The sequence below is a fragment of the Myxocyprinus asiaticus genome, chromosome 5 (assembly GCF_019703515.2).
Source record: "Myxocyprinus asiaticus isolate MX2 ecotype Aquarium Trade chromosome 5, UBuf_Myxa_2, whole genome shotgun sequence".
Lineage (NCBI taxonomy): Eukaryota > Metazoa > Chordata > Actinopteri > Cypriniformes > Catostomidae > Myxocyprinus > Myxocyprinus asiaticus.
The window spans coordinates 5,440,469-5,460,676 of NC_059348.1; the positions used below are offsets into that span (position 1 = coordinate 5,440,469).

The 20,208-nt window shown below is 38.2% G+C and overlaps 2 protein-coding genes across 6 annotated transcripts in view; both read right to left on the minus strand.

Annotated features, from left to right (window-relative positions):
* The window catches only part of LOC127440722 (zinc finger protein 721-like), a 180,022-nt gene that overhangs the window by 132,124 nt on the left and 27,690 nt on the right, over nucleotides 1-20,208 (minus strand). The gene's annotated exons all lie outside the window — the stretch shown is intronic.
* On the minus strand, nucleotides 376-18,687 carry LOC127440868 (gastrula zinc finger protein XlCGF52.1-like). Its single transcript, XM_051697908.1, has 2 exons — nucleotides 18,233-18,687; nucleotides 376-6,606 (listed from the first exon to the last, which is right to left on the minus strand). The coding sequence occupies exons 1-2, from the start codon at nucleotides 18,254-18,256 to the stop codon at nucleotides 5,680-5,682; spliced, it is 951 nt and encodes a 316-aa protein (XP_051553868.1). The 5' UTR covers nucleotides 18,257-18,687; the 3' UTR covers nucleotides 376-5,679.

Below are 20,208 nucleotides of genomic sequence, written 5' to 3' on the forward strand. Positions count from 1 at the left end.
AACTGGACCAAAAAGTGGTCTGAGACCACTTTCAAATCCATGGACAATGTGAATGCAAAGAGAATTGACTCCCTTTTCACTCGGTTCACTTGTTGGTCCACTCAAAGGGGTCTGAGTTTGGTTGTTTTAAAGAGGACACAGCCTCTCTGTGATTACAACTATTCATTACTGAAATGTCACATTAGATACATTTAATAATGACCATTAAAAATAAATTATTTTATAAAATAAAAACAAAAAAGATCAGATGCCATTAAATTCTTATATATATATTATATATATATATATATATATATATATATATATATATATATATATATATATATATATATATATATATATATATATACACACCTCACACTTTTCAGTTCTCCTGCTGCGCCCAGGTGTTCTTCTTTGTATGGATTGTATGTGAATACACTCAAACATATATTTAAGCCTCCTTTTAAGATTTACGCATTTCAAGTTCATAAAAAAATTCCATCAAAATGAACTGTGAAATGTTTGACAAAATTAATATAATAAAACTAAAAAACAAAGAGTTGTGGAATGTACTTTTAAAAGTGTACTTACATTATACATGTTTCTGGTTGAGCGGCAGAGCACGTCTGAAAGTGTGACGATCTCTTTTGTGCGCACACACATACAGTGTGTGCAGAGAGGAGTGGGCAGGTGAGTGAGAGCGAGAGAATGTGAAACAAAAAGTACTTTGAAAAAGTGCACGCTCTGCCTCTCTCAGCCAGAATAATCACACAAGGACACATATACGTGTGAAAACTGATGCGGTACCTCAGGGTTCAGTGCTTGGGCCACTTCTCTTCTCTATATACACAACATCAATGGGACCCATCATTCAGGCACATGGTTTCTCTTACCACTGCTACGCCAATGACACACAGCTCTACTTGTCTTTCCAGCCCAACGACACCACAGTGACTGGCAGACATCTCGGCCTAGATGAAGGAACACCACCTGCAACTTAACCCAGCCAAGACCGAACTCCTTTTCTTTCCAGCCAACCCTGCTGTTGAACACAACATCACCATGGAGATGGGTTCAACTACAGTAACGCCTTCCAAAACAGCCAGAAATCTAGGGGTAACCATCGATAACCAACAAAATTTCACAGACCACATCTCAAAGACAACACGATCATGTAGATTTACACTCTACAATATCAGGAAGATAAGACCCTTCCTCTCTGAACATGCCACACAACTTCTTGTTCAGTCACTTGTCATAACTAGACTGGACTACTGTAACGCTCTCATTCCAGGCCTTGCTGCACGTGCAATTAGACCCCGCATGTCACACCACTCCTTGTCTCTCTTCACTGGCTGCCAGTTGCTGCACGTATCAAATTCAAGGCTCTGATGCTGGCATACAGAACAGTCACTGGGTCTGCTCCAGCATACATAAAATCATTTCTGCAGAGCTAAGTTCCCACCAGAAGCCTGCAGTTGGCTATGTTACATCGCCTTGTTGTACTAACACACAGAGGTACCAAAACACTTTCCCGGACTTTCGGCTTCATCATACCACATTGGTGGAATGACCTTCCCAACTCCATCTGTGAAGCTGACTCACTTTCTGTCTTCAAAAAATGGCTAAAAACACATCTTTTCCATGAGCACTCAACCAGTCATAAAAATAGATTAAAAAATGGTTGCACTTTAATCTATCTTGAATATTATTCTGATGCTAGTGAAACTTGTAATATGGCACTTTTCGTACCACTGTCTCCTTAAGATGATTCGCTTATAATGTATTCCTCTTTTGTAAGTCGCTTTGGATAAAAGCGTCTGCCAAATTAATAAATATAAATGAATGAATAAAATGATCACCATTCACTTACATTGTGAGGACCTACAGAGCGGAGATATTCTTCTAAAAATCTTTTAGATGAATTCAATCATTTGTGTTCAGCAGAAAATAGAAAGTCATACACATCTGGGATGGCATGAGGGTGAGTAAATGATGAAAGAATTTTCATTTGTTGGTGAACTATCCCTTTAATTTAAAGTTTGACATCTCACTGGAGACATTTTTACAGAGGAAATGAAAAAAAAAATGTCTCTCCTTTTCTCCCCAATTTGGAATGCCCAATTCCCAATGCGCTGTAAGTCCTCGTTGTTCTGTAGTGACTTGCCTCAATCAAGCTTATCACGTGGCTTGTTGAGCGCGTTACCGCGGAGACATAGCGCATGTGGAGGCTATACACTACTCTCCGCGGCATCCACGCACAACTCACCATGCACCCCACCGAGAGCGAACCACATTATAGCGACCATGAGGAGGTTACCCCATGTGACTCTACCCTTCCTAGCAACCGGGCCAATTTGGTTGCTTAGGAGACCTGGCTGGAGTCACTCAGCATGCCCTGGATTCAAACTCGCGGCTTTACTTGCTGAGCTACCCAGGCCCCCCACTGGAAAGAAATTTTTAATTTTGTACTAGTTGGCCGTTACAAACTCAAATACCCTACACATTTCACGCCTCCTTATTTGTCGCTGAATATTTCGTTACACGAATACCGCTGTTTACCACTGTTTTCGACTCATTTACATACAGCAGATATGTTTACATTTATTTACACTCCAGTGTATCTGTTCAAATGCTGTTTGATGCTGATAGTTATATATTTTATATAAGATAACACCACTGTATTTAGGCCCTATTGTTAATAGCTTGTAGTGTAGCTAACAATTTTTTTAAAAGGGTAGCATCAACTAAAATTTGCTCAATGACAGAAAAATTAAACATGTTAAATGTATATATAATAAAATTATTGATGTTATTGTTGGAAATGATTATATGCTGTTCATGTTCATAATCTGGAAGAGCAGACTCATTTAAACTAATATATTAATCCAATTTAAACCAGGATTCTGTCAAAGTGCATCAAAACTATGATCTGCAATAATTTCATTAAGATTAGTGTTTTGGATGAAAGATTTCTAATGTTTAGTGTACACCAATAACGGTGAGTCAAAAACAAACACTATTAAGACTATCCACCTTATTTCCATGATGCTTTGCGCGAAATGTGGGAGGTACTTCCGCTAAGAAGTAAGCAGTTGTGGTTGTATTGTACGTTCATTAATTGTTTCGTTGCGGTGTTGACCATTCATTCATACTTCTAGATGTGTGAGCACAGTCTGACGGAGCTTAATAAGGACAATATACAGATAGCTGTTCCATATTTAATAGAGGTTTTGGAGGACGATTTAAAGAAGTGGTCTCAGGATGTATGTAGAGCTACGAACGTTATCCCTGAGCTCTGTAAGGACATAGTAACGTGTTCTAGCAAAAAATATTACAATACTCACTATGAACTTGTTTATAGCTGGTATTTGTTTTGTTCAATGATTCAAAATAAAATGACTCACTTTTTGACTTACAGCTCAACATGTCTCTGTTTACTGACTGATCACACATTACATATTGGCCTTGTACGTCTGTTTCTCAAAGCATTTATAACATTTGCTGTAGCAGTGCCATCTACTGGACTCTTGAAGAACAACGGGTATTGTAATTAATGCACATCATCACAGTATTAAGATGATCCGATCACGTGGTCAGACAAGACACATCGCTGTTGGTTGCAAAAATGCATCTCCTGTGAGCTCTTGTGATCGGTTTTTGAGGGGAGGGTTTCATGATGACATTAATCATCACTACATCATAAATTATTAAACCAGAAAAATTTCACAAAAGACAAAGAAGCATGGAGAAATGGTGCACCAGGTACAGCTGAAATTCCATCTACTGTAAGGGCACACGAAGACGCTGAAGAAAATCCGTAAAGATCTCGTTCATGTATATGTAAACTATTTTTCAATTTTTCCAATCGGACAGTTATTTCCTTTTAAAGCCATGTGTCACCAGAGTCATGAACAGTTTAAGCTCTTGATTTAGCGCAGCGGTTGATTGACAGATACGGAGTGACACTTCACTGCATCCCGGATGATGTTTACAGAGTTTCAAATGCATTTTTGACTACCTCCGTATGTGTTTTTTGTGATTCAATCACAAAAGATTTTGCACCCCATTTACACCTGTATATAGTGCTGATCACTTGTCATCGGATCATCTGAATCACATCCTAATACCAGCTGAAAACGAGGTCTAAATGACTGCTGCCTGCGTTAGCGAATGCTACAGAACGAGTTCCGGTGGAAGTTCATCCCATATCTGTTTCCCCAGCAAGACCCCCCAGGAATAAGGTGGATAAGTCAAATTACTAGAGAGGACAGCGGGAACTCTCCGGTTCTGGTAGAAGAGCCCCTGCACCAGTGCGAATAATGCAATAAACATCAACTACATAATATATAACATACAACACCCCAGCGTGCATAACTGATATAAAACAATAAAGGCCTTTTCAGACCAAACGCAACGCGATGAGGCGATTCGCCGGTGAATGGCCCTTTCCCATAGAACTCAGGTAAGATTAAGGAAAGGAAAAAAATACACCAATATATGAAGACAATCCATGTAAGATCAGAGTTTTTTTTAAAGGGGATGTAAGGCAGTGAAGCAGCAATATAATTGACATGTTAAGAGAACCCCCATAGGAGAAATGTCAAGCAAATGAAACACATCCTCACTGCTTCAGCATTTAATGTTGGTGGGCAAAACAGCTTTCTGTGCTTTAGCGCCACCTGTTCTGCTGGTTTTGGCACCTGAAGCAGCTCTTGGCAAGTGATTCGCAGCTCAAATTTTATCGGTCGGGCCGTTTCTTCACCGGGAGAAGAAAAAAATTCGACACACCGTAAAAAAGCTTTGATTTGTCAGCATGCAATTCGGCGCGAACGTTTGTTCCAGGTGTGAAGGGAATCCATTGTTACCGTAAAAATGTTAATCACGGCGAGAAAGTGCGTCGAAGGGTCGTGTTTGGTGTGAAAAGGCCTTAAGAAGAAACAATTATGTAATAAAATGTGATGGGTTAGTGAGGAGCTTCTGGGAACGATTAACAATAATTTACAGTAAAAGAAAATGTTGTCTTGTTAAACAATATAACATTTTCCTGTAAATTGGATGGTAAAATCATACTTTTTACTTCTTAAAAACATAATTTTATTATGTATTAATTGTCTAATTAAATATATTTTACAAAAAACTTCTGTATAGGGACCTGTTAACCAATTAACTTTTTTTTTTTTTTTTTTACCATTTTAGAAATCCCCCCCACCCAGTTTCAATAATTTATATATATAAAATCTATATAAAAAATAATTAAAAAAGAATAATATATTTTATTTACAGCTGTCTTCTGCTTTCTATCTTGCTTCTGAACAACTATCTAAATTGAGCAATTTTGTAATTTGGCAACTAAAAATAACCATTTGGCTACTACATTTTTCAGTTTAGAAGCCAATGGCTCTGCAATAATTTTTTTAGTATGGAGTCCTTCCAAGGGAAGTGAGCTGTGCAAAGAAGGGCTCTGAAGTGATGTTTGAGTGAGCAAGGAAGGCAAATGCATTTTGCTTTGATTAGGAAGGATCTAGGATGCATGAATGCAAGCAAGGAAAGGAAACGAGAATGCACAATTTCAGAAATGCAAAGCACAGAGTGACAGTTTAATCAACTCTGCAGTAAATGTAGCACTTCACCCGCTTGTAATATTTCTTTTGAGAATATTTTTTTCTTTTAAACCATATGCATGACAAATAAAGATCAACTTTGTTTACTGTGACAATGCTTTGTTCTATGAACCTGTAGAGTGCATGACAGGCTGAAACTCTTCCCACAAGAAGTGCAATTGTATGGTTTTTCTCCAGTATGCACTCGCTCATGTTTTTTCAGGTTTCCTGAAATAGAAAACCTCTTTTCGCAATATGAACACTTGTAAGGTTTTTCTCCAGTGTGGACTCTTTTGTGCAGTTCTAAGACATAAGCTCTGTAAAAGGCTTTTCCACACTCGGAGCACACATGATCTCTCACAGCAGAATGCAATTTCTGGTGATCTTTAAAATTGTGCAGATGTGCAAAACTCTTTCCACAAAGTGAACATGAGTAAGGCTTTTCATTTAGATGAATTTTCTGGTGTTTTCTTAAGAGTAATACTGAAGAAAATGTTTTGCAGCACTGATCACAGCTATATGACTTTTCTCCAGAGTGAGAGGACAGATGTCTTTTGAGACTACATGCATGTCTGAAACTCTTCCCACACTGATGGCATTTGAAAGGCTTCTCACCAGTGTGAATTCTCATGTGCGAAGTAACATTTTCTTTACGTGTGAAACTCTTCCCACACTGATGACATTTGAAAGGCTTCTCTCCAGTATGAATTTTCATGTGCTTTTTAAGACTTTCTTTACATGTGAATGTATTCCCACATTGATGACAGGTGAACGGCTTCTCTCCAGTGTGAATGTGAGTGTGATACTTAAGATCTGCTTTATGCGTGTAACTCCTTCCACACTGACTGCAGGTGAAACAATGTTTTACTCTTGTTTTTTTAGTTCTTTTTTGTAAGAAATTATTTTCAGTCTGTGAGCCACTAAAAGACTTTTGTTCAGTTTTGAAATTATGAAGTGTCTGATGGTGTTTCTCCTCTTTCACTTCATTCAGTTCTTGACTTTCCTCTTTCACGTCCATCAGCTCTAAAAAGAAAATACAAAATGGTCACCATTCATTTCAAAGGACAAATATCAAAATTAAGGCAATAAAATTAACCGCAAATTTTGAAAAGTACCTTAATTTCATACAGCCTCCGAAGGCAGCATTTTCCAGTTTTCGGACACAGCGGTTTAGTGAAGGCTAGTTGAGTCGCACAATTGTTCTGCTCTGCCCTATCCATGAGCTCTGGATCAGGGCCGGCCTTATGCATGGGCTACCCTGGGTTGCAGCAGTTGGGCTCCCCAACAGTACAGTTGAAGTCAGTTTACACACACCTTAGCCAAATACATTTAAACTCAGTTTTTCAATATTCCTGACATTTAATCGTAGAAAAATTCCCTGTCTTAGGTCAGTTAGGATCACTATTTTATTTTAAGAATGTAAAAAGTCAGAATTTCATCACATTCCCAGTGGGTCAGAAGTTTACATACACTTTGTTAGTATTTGGTAGCATTGCCTTTAAACTGTTTAACTTGGGTCAAAGTTTTGGGTAGTCTTCCACAAGCATCTCACAATAAGCTGCTGTAATTTTGGCCCATTCTTCCAGACAGAACTGGTAGAGTCAGGTTTGTAGGCCTCCTTGCTCGCACATGCTTTTTCTGTTCTGCCCACAAATTTTCTATCAGATTGAGGTCAGGGCTTTGTGATGGCCACTCTAATACCTTGACTTTGTTGTCCTTAAGCCATTTTGCCACAACTTTAGAGGTATGTCATTGTCCATTTGGAAGACCCATTTGCGACCAAGCTTTAACTTCCTGGATTATGTCTTGAGATGTTGCTTCAATATATCCACGTAATTTTCCATCCTCATGATGCCATCTATTTTGTGAAGTGCACCAGTCCCTCCTGCAGCAAAGCACCCCCACAACATGATGCTGCCACCCACGTGCTTCACCGTTGGGATGGTGTTCTTCGGCTTGCAATCCTCACCCTTTTTCCTCCAAACATAACAATGGTCATTATGGCCAAAAAGTTTCATTTTTGTATCATCAGACCAGAGGAAATGTAGTCTAGCTTTTTATGGCGGTTATGGGGCATTGGCTTCTTCCTTGCTGAGCAGCCTTTCAGGTTATGTCGATATAGGACTTGTTTTACTGTGGATATACAGTTGTGCTCAAAAGTTTGCATAACCGTGGAGAACTGGTAATATATGTACCATTTTTAAAGAAAACATGAGTGAGCAGGCAAAACACATTTCTTTTATTTCTTATGGGATTCATATTCAACTGTAGGTTATTTGTGCAGAAGAATGCAAATTGTCTGCCAGTATTTTCTGATAACATGCTGCATTCATCTTGCCATCAATTTTCACAAGATTCCCTGTGCCTTTAGAGCTCACACACCCCCAAAACATCAGTGAGCCACCACCATGCTTCACAGTGGGGATGGTATACTTTTCACTATAGGCCTTGTTGACCCCTCTCCAAACATAGCGCTTATGGTTGTGATCATAAAGCTCTATTTTGGTCTCGTCACTCCAAATTACAGTGTGCCAGAAGCTGTGAGGCATGTCAAGGTGTTGTAAAGGCATTGGCGCAGTAAAGGCTTCTTTCTGGCAACTCGACCATGCAGCTCATTTTTGTTCAAGTATCATTGTATTGTGCTCCTTGAAACAACCACACTGTCTTTTTCCAGAGCAGCCTGTATTTCTCCTGAGGTCACCTGTGGGATTTTCTTTGTTTCCCGAAACAATTCTTCTGGCAGTTGTGGCTGAAATCTTTCTTGGTCTACCTGACCTTGGCTTGGTATCAAGAGATCCCCGAATTTTCCACTTCTTAATAAGTGATTGAACAGTACTGACTGGCATTTTCAAGGCTTTGGATATCTTTTTATATCCTTTTCCATCTTTATAAAGTTTCATTACCTTGTTACGCAGGTCTTTTGACAGTTCTTTTCTGCTCCCCATGGCTCAGTATCTAGCCTGCTCAGTGCATCCATGTGAGAGCTAACAAACTCATTGACTGTTTATACACAGACACTAATTGCAATTTAAAAAGCCACAGGTGTGGGAAATTAACCTTTATTTGCCATTTAAACCTGTGTGTGTCACCTTGTGTGTCTGTAACAAGGCCAAACATTCAAGGGTATGTAAACTTTTGATCAGGGCCATTATGGTGATTTCTGTTATCATTATGATTTAAAAAGGAGCCAAACAACTATGTGATAATAAATGGCTTCATATGATCACTATCCTTAAATACATTTTTGAATGATCAGTCATATTTACAAAATCAATGCCAAAATTTCACAATTTCTGCCTGGGTATGCAAACTTTTGAGCACAACTGTAGATACTTGTCCACCTGTTTCCTCCAGCATATTCACAAGGTCCTTTGCTGTTGTTCTGGGATTGATTTGCACTTTTCGCAACAAACTACGTTCATCTCTAGGAGACAGAATGTGTCTCCTTCCTGAATGGTATGATGGTTGCGTGGTCCCATGGTGTTTATACTTGCATACTATTGTTTGCACAGATGAATGTGATACATTCTGGCGTTTGAACCAGGCTTGTGGAGGTCCACAATTTTTTTTCTGAGGTCTTGGCTGATTCCCTTTGATTTTCCCATGATGTACACCTCCTATCAGAAGCTAATTGGCCAAAGGCTTGACATCATTTTCTGGAATTTTGCAAGCTGCTTAAAGGCACAGTTAACTTGTGTATGTAAAGTTCTGACCCACTGGAATTGTGATATAGTCAATTAAAAGTGAAACAATCTGTCTGTAAACAATTGTTGGAAAAATTACTTGTCATGCACAAAGTAGATGTCCTAAACAGCTTGCCGAAACTATAGTTTGCTAATATTAAATCTGTGGAGTGGTTAAAATTTTTATTTTAATGACTTCAACCTGTGTATGTAAACTTCTGACTTCAACTGTATATGTCAGCGGTGCTGAGTAGAGGTCTGGAAGGGACAGTTTTTTTCCATCCCATTCCCACTCATTTCTATCCCATACCTGAACACTCCCACTGAATTTTACTCCATGTTCACCCACTCACTACCTGCAGTGATTTTCTTCCCGACCCCTCCTGTTCCCGCAACCCCGCATTTGTTTTCCACATAGGGCAAAAGCCATACAAGTGTACACCAATAACTTTTTATTTTACTGTTATTGCTATTTTCAGGTGACGCATGACCTGATGTACATGTGACTTGCCTGCGGTTGATTTCTTAATACTAAATTGACAATTTTATAGTCCGAGTTTCCAAAACTTAGTGAGCTGCCTTGCTGTCTCCTGCCTACATAGGCAGCTGTCTTCTATGGCAGCATCGTTACTGAAATGACGCCTCAAAAGAGACCGATTTAGAATGCTCTACATAGGTGGCAGCTCCATGCATCACTCCTCACATGCAGCGCATGGGGACACTCAAATCGCAACTGATTTCTATACAGGTGACACGAGAGGAAATGACGAAATGCTCTAATAAGCATAAATAAGCACAGCACACACATTTTGGGTTAAATAATCAATTTTGTGTCATATTAAACTGTTAATTATCGATTTTTTTTTTTCAGTAGTGAATGGATTATAAGTATATTTAGGGGGCCAAGTACCGAAAGTGCTGGAACCCTATTGTATTTGTACAGATTTTCATTTTTTTCGTATTATTATTTTTCTGCCCTAAAAATATTTGTGCAGCAAAAACCTTAAGTCCTAGAGAACCCAAACTTGGCAGGATGGTTCTAGATTTGCACCACTACTAAGGCATACACACACACCTCCATTCGACCCTAGTTGTTGCTATAATAAGTACTTTTACGCTTTTGCTCATATCTTCGCAACCATAAGGGCTAGAATCAAAATTCCCTGGGTAAAGCCCTACACAGCATATATCATACAGACCCTCCTGACAAAAAGTTATCAAAAGAATTTTGATACGTCAAATCGTTCCGAAGATATTAGCGATACAGTTCCTTCATTTAAACGCACTTTGAGTCATTGATCAATATCTACTCAATGCAAATTCCAAATGTAACGAAACCCGGTACACATAGTCAACAGGCCATGCTGAGAAAGAAATTTGTTTAATTCTACCCATGGGGGGGGCGCTACAAAAAAAAAAACAAGTTAGAACTCTGCAGCCGTTTGATCGAGAAACTACAAAATTTGCACCTTCTTTGTTTCAAGTGCTAACATATCCTTAACATATCGCTGCCAACAGCCAATCAAATTTCAGCACCTAATAACTTAAATTGTGAATGGCCGATGGTCATGAAACTTATTATACACAAGAAGGGTCTCTACACGCAATGCCACCATTCGCCCCATCCCCTATTTTTAGTGCAATACCATCATTCACCCCATCCCCCATTTCATTTTAAACATTTTAATTCAAAAGTACCACCAACTGTTTCCCAAACCAACACAAACTTTAGATCACTCGTTATTTATTAGTTCTTTGTTACGGGAGCTGTTCAGCTGAAAAGGTGCTGAACTAAGGTCTGATACTTTCATAAATATGTTCAGGAGTTTATCTTCTACACATGGAAATAGTGCAGAAACACTGCCAATATTGAAATTGTTTGTAAGCTTATTGAGGTGCCGAAAGTTATTAAATATTAATGATTTCAATAAAATAAATAAAGTAGGGCCCAATGATTCCCGTAATGCAGAAAACATGGATGGAATCGTGGAAACCATCATAAAAACGAAAATAACTATAAAATGCAGTGTCACGGAATTGAACATATTTGGGATAAAATTAATGTATAAATGCACAATTAATCAAATTAAAATCATGATATGTCCTAGTGTGATGATTAAACCACAAAAGGCTGAGATTAAATTAACAAAATACACAGCTTCAACAGTAAGTGAATCTGAGAAGCTGCTGCTGCTACACTTACCGCATCATTAACATCATGTGCGCTCTGTGTGTATTAATGACATATAGCAGAGTACAATATTCAATGTGAAGTGCACAGCACATGCAGACTATATATATTAATTATATTATTATATCATAGCCTTTTGCAGTTCATCAAATTTTCAGCAAAAATGCCAAAATAAAAGCTCCATTTAACTAGAAGTGTGAAGTAAAAAAAAAAGTGACAGAAATATATTACTTTTGTATAGTAAAATGTAATATGAATATATGTAGTAGTAGTAGCAATAATAATGATAATAATAATAATAATATATCAATAATAATTACATTATATTTAAGAAATATCTCATAAGCAAGAGTTTCATCACTGCTTTCATTAATACTGTGATGCTCTACTGTGCAGCACTCTATATGACCAAAAAATAAAATAAAAACAAAACACTCCAATTTTGGGTTTTGGATTGTGCTGTGAGGTTTGAGCTCTTCATTTAATAAAAAATAATGCAATGGTTTGTTGAAAAGTAATTGTTCTGTTCTCATTTGATTCAAATTCTATAGAAATTTTTTTAATGATAAAATGTTATTACATTTTAAAACCTGGAATTCAGGGGAAATAAAACAGAAAACACGAAATTTGGGAATTAATAAAATGGAATTTGGAAAAAAATGAAACATTTAATTGGGCTCTAACAATGATGGCTTTGGTAAGACAGGCTTATCTGTCATGTAAATTAACGAGTATCAAGCGGCATGCACAGACTGTGGAGACTGCTTATTGTATTAAATGCGGAAATTTTCAACACTTTTTTTATCCTTGGAAATAGAGTACAATGGCTTTACAATGATCAAAATATATCAATACAATTTATTTTCCTTACAATTATTTGTTTATTTTTGTATTTAGAGGTATGTTATTATTTCATGTAGGGCCTACTCTGGGCAGGGCTGGCCGATACTCCGTTGGCGCCCTAGGCAACGCCTCTGAGTCCTCCTGTGGTGCCCAGGTACTTCCCTGAAAATAAAATTTTAATGACAAATGCACCTTTGGCTGACGTTTTGTGCTTGTCGCACTTAATACGAGTAGTAGGCCTATTTTCTGATTTTTTTTTTTTTTTGCAAGTGACAGCTTTACAGGTCATATACAGAGGTTGCACTACAAATATCTGATGAACCCCATTGTAAAATGTAATATGTAATATACAGTGCTGATTTCTTCTGTTTTTGTGTATATCTCGCACTAAATTGTTTAAAAAAATTTAACAAAATTTAACATAAAACAAAGGCAATCTGAGTAAACACAAAATACAGTTTTAAATGTTAATGTTTTTTATTTAAGCAAAAACGTTTTCCAATACCAACTGGGCTGTGTGAAAAAGTACTGGCCCTCTTAGTTACTAAATCCCCAAATCTATGAAACTGCATTCGTAATGGGGTTCAGCTGGAATAGACACACCCAGGACTGATTACTGCCAGCCCTGTTCAATCAAATCAACACCTAAATTGAAGTTTTTCTGCATCAAGAAGTTAGCTAAAAGGTCTCACCCAGTAGCACACTATGCCAAGGTCGAAAGAAATTCCAGAAAAGATGAGGAAAAGGATGACTGAAACGCATCAGTTTGGAAAGAGTTACAAAGCTATTTCAAAGGCTCTTGGACTCCAAAGAACCACAGTGAGAGCCACTATCTCCAAATGGAGAAAACTTGGCACAGTAGTGAACCTTCCCAGAAGTGACCAATCTTCCAAATTTCCTCCAAGAACACAGAAATGACTCATCCAGGAAATCACAAAAAAGCCAAGAACAACATCCAAGGAACTGCAGGCCTCTCTGGCATCAATAAAGGTCACTGTTCATGACTCCACTATCAGAAAGACACTGGCCAAAAATGGCATACATGGAAGAGTGGCGATGCACTGCTAACCCAGAAGAACATTAAGGCTTATCTGAATTTTGCCAAAACACACCTTGATGATCCTCAAAGGTTTTGGGAGAATGTTCTGTGGACTGATGAGTCGAAAGTGGAACTGTTTGGAAAACAGGGGTCCCGTTACATCTGGCGTCAATCAAACACAGAATTCCACAAAAAGATCATCATACCTACGGTCAAGCATGGTTGTGGTAGTGTGATGGTGTGGGGATGCTTTGCTGCTTCAGGGCCAGGGCGACTTGCAATAATTGAGGGAAACATGAATTCTGCTCTCTACCAGAGAATCCTAAAGGAGAACATCCGGTCATCAGTCTGTGAGTTGAAGCTCAAGCGCAACTAGATTATGCAGCAAGACAATGATCTAAAGCATAGGAGTAAGTCCACATCTAAATGGCTCAAAAGAAGCAAAATTAAAGTTCTGGAGTGGCCTAGTCAAAGTCCTGCCTTGAAATTGATTGAGATGCTGTGGCAGGACCTTAAACGGGCAGTTCATGCTTGAAAACCCTCATGCTCAAACTAAAGCAGTTCTGTAAAGAAGAGTGGGACAAGATTCTACCACAGCGTTGTGAAAGACTGATCTCCAGTTATCGGAAGTGTTTGGTTGCAGTTATTGCTACTAAAGGTGGCACAACCAGCTATTATGTTTAAGGGGGCAGTTAGTTTTTCACATGGGTGATATAGGTGTTGGAAAACAAATAAAAACAAATATTTGAAAACTGTATTTTGTGTTTTCTCAGGATGCCTTTTTTATGTTATATCTTGTTTGAAGATCTAAAACAATTCAGTATGAAAAAGACAAAAACAGAAGAAATCAGGATGGGGACAAATACTTTTCCACAGCACTGTATCTGATGTTGTCTTGATAAAATCAACATCTTCAGTTAAATATGACATTGCGTGGCAAGCGCGAGTCTGATGAAACAGGTGCTCTTTCGCAGAATTGTGTGAAATGTGTGCTTTATTGATTTTTCTAAATGCAGTGCAATCTGTCGCTCTTTTTCGCATGCAGACACACATAAATCTTGGCATCAGTCTCCTTGGCAATCGTGATTTCAAGCTAGATTTCACTTCCTGTATTGTCACCTAGGACTGGGTGATATGGAAAAAAAAGAAAAAAAAAATCTTGATTTTTATCAAACTTATAGACGATTCACGATTTGATTTTTTCAACGTTTAAATGTACTCCAACATGATTCAAATTGCATGTTCTTTAGTAATTGTAGAACGCAAGGCAATCTGGTTAGAGAAATCCAAGTTATTTTCATTATAGGAAACAAAGGTGTGCAAGAAAAATTTACAAATGCACCAAATGCACCACAGGGGTCAACAGTGTGTAAATGTAAAATAAATTCAAATCTAATAACACCAGATTTTCAGAAATAATAGAATAGGAAAACTGCAAAATAATTCTTAGCCAGAGTAGGTATTCATTTGATCTAAACCAAGACTTTCTAGAAAGTTATCTAGAAATCAATATCTATAAATTATCAAGTTTATCTAGAAAGTATTCATTGTATATCAAACAATTTGTGTGTATATTCATAAACCCCTGCAGATAGAGACGTGCCCTCTAGCGGTTCACACTGAGCAGCGCAGCAATATGAAATAATTTATCATTACAATTCAACTAGCAAAGTTTGTCAAAATGATCGCTTGCCAAATGTTGGCTATAGATGCAGTACACTTGAAACACATCACAGAACAAAGCAATAATTTACACTGTGTAACATTTTTTTTTTTTTGGTTCCTGGGTAGTAAGTGTTATTTCCTAATTGCTTATGCCTCAAGTATAGAAAATGGCTATTATTCCCCACAAACTTTGCTTTTGTGACCAGGACAGTGATATTTTGAAATGTACCTATTTCCACTGAGAAAACGGGCTTTTCGTTCACATAAAGTCAGAAAAAAACAACATACGAATACAAATTAACATGTATTTATAAATTCAAGGAGAACATGGGAGCGTACTCAGAGGAGCAAGGCGAGCGCTTCCATCAAGATATACTGGACTTTGAACGCCGCTACCAAGGACAGCATAACGAGAACATGATGGGAGACTACATTTGGGGGCTGATTCGTGAAAAAAACTACTCACTTCTAAATCTTTTGTAGTCATTTTTGTATTACTTTAGTATAAATACATGTTAATTTTGGATTCATATGTTGTTTTTTTCGGACTTTATTTGAACGAAAAGACACAAATTCGCCCGTTTTCTCATTGGAAATAGGTATATTTCAAAATATCACTGTCGTGGTCACAAAAGCAAAGTTTGTGGGGAATAATAGCCATTTTCTGTACTTTTGAGGCATAAGCAATTAGGAAATAACACTTACTACCCAGGGACAAAAATTGTGTTACATAGTGTTAGCGATCTATCTGAATCATCATGGTAATAAAAGCGGCAGATGTTTGATTCTCCCATATATAGCCTCTCCATGATTTGAAATGAGCACCCGATTTAAGAAAAATAAAAAATCGTGTCAAAACGCAAATTCAAATTAATCGGAAAAATCACCCAGCCCTAGTGCTATCTAACCAGAACCCTTCTAAATGACCTGTTTCATGTGACATCACTATGACCGCACCGCCATGTTTGTGAAAGATATTCCACATACCTTCAATGTGCTGCGCTGTGGGATGCAACAAAAAACTTCTTCAGGAGTTAAAAGCAGCTCCTACATTCATACAGATGGGATCATCATGGATGTTTTTAAATACTGTGACTAAATCAGACCAGAAAACAACACAAAAACATTTGTAACTTCTGCATGAGAGATGTTTACGGTGATGTTGTACTCACCGGTCACACATCCGACTGGCCAGTGTACGAAGATAAATCGTGGACAAAATATCATTAAATGTCCGTGGAATTTCAATTTGCCAAAAAAGTGAAGTCACTGAAACAGATCAATAGGGGAGCCTACAAGCTTAGCCTAAAATAGCATAGCGCGGCGCTCCCATACACATTCTATGGCGGTACACTGGCGAGGAGACAAGAGGCCAGTCTTTTTGAATAGATGCCTATGGAGGAGATGCTTCACAACGCTGAATAAACCACTTTTGTGAGGAAACAGCTCATTATGTTATGAATTAACCACCTGTTTGCTATCTTTAACATGTTTTACACTAAACAATCCTTTTGGAGTGAACTATGTGTGGCGTTTACTATGATAAAATTGCTGTTTTACAAGAGAAGTCACAGACGATTTTGCAACAGGTAGGTGTCACTTTGCAGCTCCCTCCACTCATTTATATGGTGACTAATGGCACTTTTCCACTGCACGTTACGGTTCGACTCGAATCGACTCTGCTCGCTTTACTTTTCTGAGCTTGCTTTTTCACTGCAGTTTAGTGCCGCATCAACGTGGGTGGGATTATAGGCTGATTGTCATAGTTGCGTCGCCTCTACTGCCATGACATCATCTTAAACGCGACACAAACATTACTGACCATAAACAATAGCATGACCGCTAGCTGTTAGCTACTAGCTCATTGTGCTGAATAAAGCAGTTGCTGCATGTTGATTTTACACAAGTGTAACATTTAAATTGGCCTGGTTGTTTTAGAAGCAAGCTTTACAGTAGCTGGTCAACTAAATAAAGTGAAGCTTTCAAGCAGAATATAGAGTTAACGTAACAAAACGTACCATCCTCCATCGTGGACACCAACCATGCCGTGGTCGAGTCCAGGGCATTCTCCCTCCCATTGCTCGCCGGTCTATTGCCATAGATAGCGTCCATTTGGTCGAACCACTTCCACTCTCTTCTGTTTGAACCACTCCGGCTGTTGTGGTACTTGATGGATCTGTAGTCACTTTTAAGTTTTTTTTTTTAACTTTTTCCTACACTGTTGTTAGGTCCTACACTAAAGGTAGCCATGTGTGGCCAACAGCTGAGACACTTCCTGAAAAACTTTTTCGTTTTGCGTCGTTTCGTTTGTCGCTAACGAGAGGAACGTCTGCATCTCATTTATTGACCACGGCGTGGTTTTGCGCACAGCCATTTCTTTTTACAATTTGAAAGTCATGTGAACAAATGATACTACTATCGCTGTTGCTAACTTTAAAACTAGCGGGTTGATGTGCCGTGTCGCAAATCCAGTGACGCTGGTAGGGACGATTCTCTCTGACCAATCAGTGATCTGCAGGGTTTTGACGTCACATTTAGTATCGGCTCGGCTCACTTGGAACCTCGACCGAGGTGGTACTAAAAAAAGTACCAGGTACTATCCACAGTGGAAAACCCCCAAAAAGCGAGCAGAGTCGAGTCGAGCTGTACCGTGCAGTGGAAAAGCCCCATTACTGTTCAAGTTTGTAACAAGCTAGTTCACCATTACGCTCTCTCTAATTGTAGAGCCGCGGAGGTCGTTACCTCCCTATATACTATATTAAAGAATCTCTGATCTAGCGCTTTGCTCCATGCGTCAAGCACTAGTAAGTGTTATCGAACTTTAAATCATGATTGTGCCTAGAGACTGCAGTTGCAAGATGTACAGTTGAAAACTTCCTATTCGGAGTTACATTTTGGTCATTTCTCAACCAAAACAGACTGGACCACTTCAGAAGACATTAATTAAACTACTGGAGTCAGATGGATAACTTTAATGTGGCCTTTATTTGATTTTTGGAGATTCACAGTTCTGGTCACCATTCACTTGAATTGTATGGACCTACAGAGATGAAATATTCTTCTTAAAATCTTTGTGTTCAGCAGAAGAAAGAAAGTCAAACACATCTGGGATGGCATTAGGGTGAGTAAATCACGAGAGATTTTTTTTTTTAATGATCCATTTAAAGTTGTATAACATTAATCTTCATGAACAGACAATAATAAAGAATGAAGAATGGACACCAACCTCTTTGTTCCTCAGTATCTTCATTTTTCATGACATTTGAACTGCATGATTCTGGATAACTCATGTCCTCACTCTCTTCTTTAATAAACATCATTTTACAATGTTTTATCCCGCAGATCTCAGTTGAAACACCTGGAGTTATTCCTGTTCGTGTTGAAACAAGTCTTCGTTTAGGATGATGAGAATATTGGCGACATTTATAAACATGAATCAGATGCTCGAATAATGTAGAAATAAACAAAACAACAATGCCAGAAGTTTCTGGTTTATGAGTATCAGTTGAGATTAGATCGTTTACAGTTTTGCACGTCTCTGAAAACGTGTGCTAAACAGAATGTAAAATGGAAACTTTTGTGCATTTATTTGATTAAAAGTAAATGTTTATAATAACTCTGCAAATCTCTCAGAGCGCCGCCATGTTAACGTGACGTCATACAACAGCATCGCGGAGGGGACATTCTGAACCGCTTGATATGAAAAACGCTTAATGTGGCTTATATATCTACATCATGACACCTACTTCCACTCTAGTGGTAACTTGAAATATTCTCTGTAGAGATGTAGCGCTGTCTACAACGATACAGACATACAGCTAGCATGCATTTAGCAGAATTCATTTTGGTATATTCCCCTGCCAAAAAAAAAAAAAAAACATTTGTTACAGGTTCAGGTTTTATTGTTTGTCACATACATATTACATACATGTGATGTAATGTAGTGAAATGTTTTTCCGTAGTTCCTCGTCCCACAGTGCAACAACAAACAGAACCAACAACGAACTAAGGACATACACCCACATAATTATAAAATAATAATAATAATAATAGAATAAAACACATAGACTATAAAGAAATATAAGGTGAATAAATAAAATATAGTTAAAAATATGAAAAATGGGTAAGGTTAGGGTTAGGTTGTACAAATGTACACAGTATACAGAACTATACAGTGTGCAAAATATTTAGTGTAGGTGTCTGTGATGCAGGGGAGAGAAGTCCCGATGGCCTTCTCCGCTGTCCTCACCACTCTGGACAACGCCTTTCGATCCTGGGCCATGGTGCCTCCAAACTAGGCGGTGATGCTCCCTGTGAGAAGACTTTCCACAGCCCCAGTGTAGAAAGCCCTCAGCACCCTATTGGAGACCTTGAACCTGGCCAGGCGTCGTAGGTGGTAGAGACGCTGGCGCGCCCTTGCCACCAAGCTGTTTGTGTGTGTTGTCCAGGAGAGGTCTTCTGTGAGGTGGACCCAAAGGTATTTGAAGCACAAATACCATGTGCTAACAATGCTATTGAACATAATTTCTGTCCATTTAATTTTCAACGTGCAAGTCTGTATACAGATTTGTGTGGAAAAGTTGCTGGCAAATGTAACGGTAGTTATATTTATAACACAATAGCCAAAAAGAGATAGTCATACTAGTCATGTTTCACTGTTTACTGTATGTATGTATGGTTTATATGCCATGTTTTTAAGACATTCTGTTCATTAAAGCTGCACTACGTAAGATTTTTTGGTTAAAAATGAACAAATTGCCAGTATTGATTAAGTACATAAACAATCGGTTCACTTCGGTAAGCATATAAAAATGATTTGTATTTTGAGCTGTTGGCACGAAATCACAGGCTTATGTCGTTCCTCCTTGCCTCATTACATCATGTCCGTAAACACAGGAAAGAAGTACCGACTGTGACATGTTCCGTCTGAGGATGTTGTTCAGCTCATTTAAGTAACACACACAGTTCAGGACGGCATCGCTGCAGTCTAGATGGATGTTTATCGGTTATCCATTTGGCGAAGCTGTTTATCTGCTATAATGCTTGGATGCAGTATTTTGTCTTGTAGGGTTGTCATGCTTTTATGAATCGAACATTACCCATGTGTTTACCATTTGCAATGTATCTACGTTGTTGGAGGAAGTTACTATGCATTGTAACTGATATGTAAGACTTGTTGTAATAGTTATATTGCATATGTAA

Excerpts from the sequence above, each read along its gene's own strand:
- LOC127440868 (XM_051697908.1), bottom strand. The coding sequence starts at position 18,256 with ATGAAGATACTGAGGAACAAAGAG. Across the intron at positions 6,607-18,232 it reads AGATACTGAGGAACAAAGAG|CTGATGGACGTGAAAGAGGA; the intron begins GTTGGTGTCCAT and ends TTCTTTTTAGAG.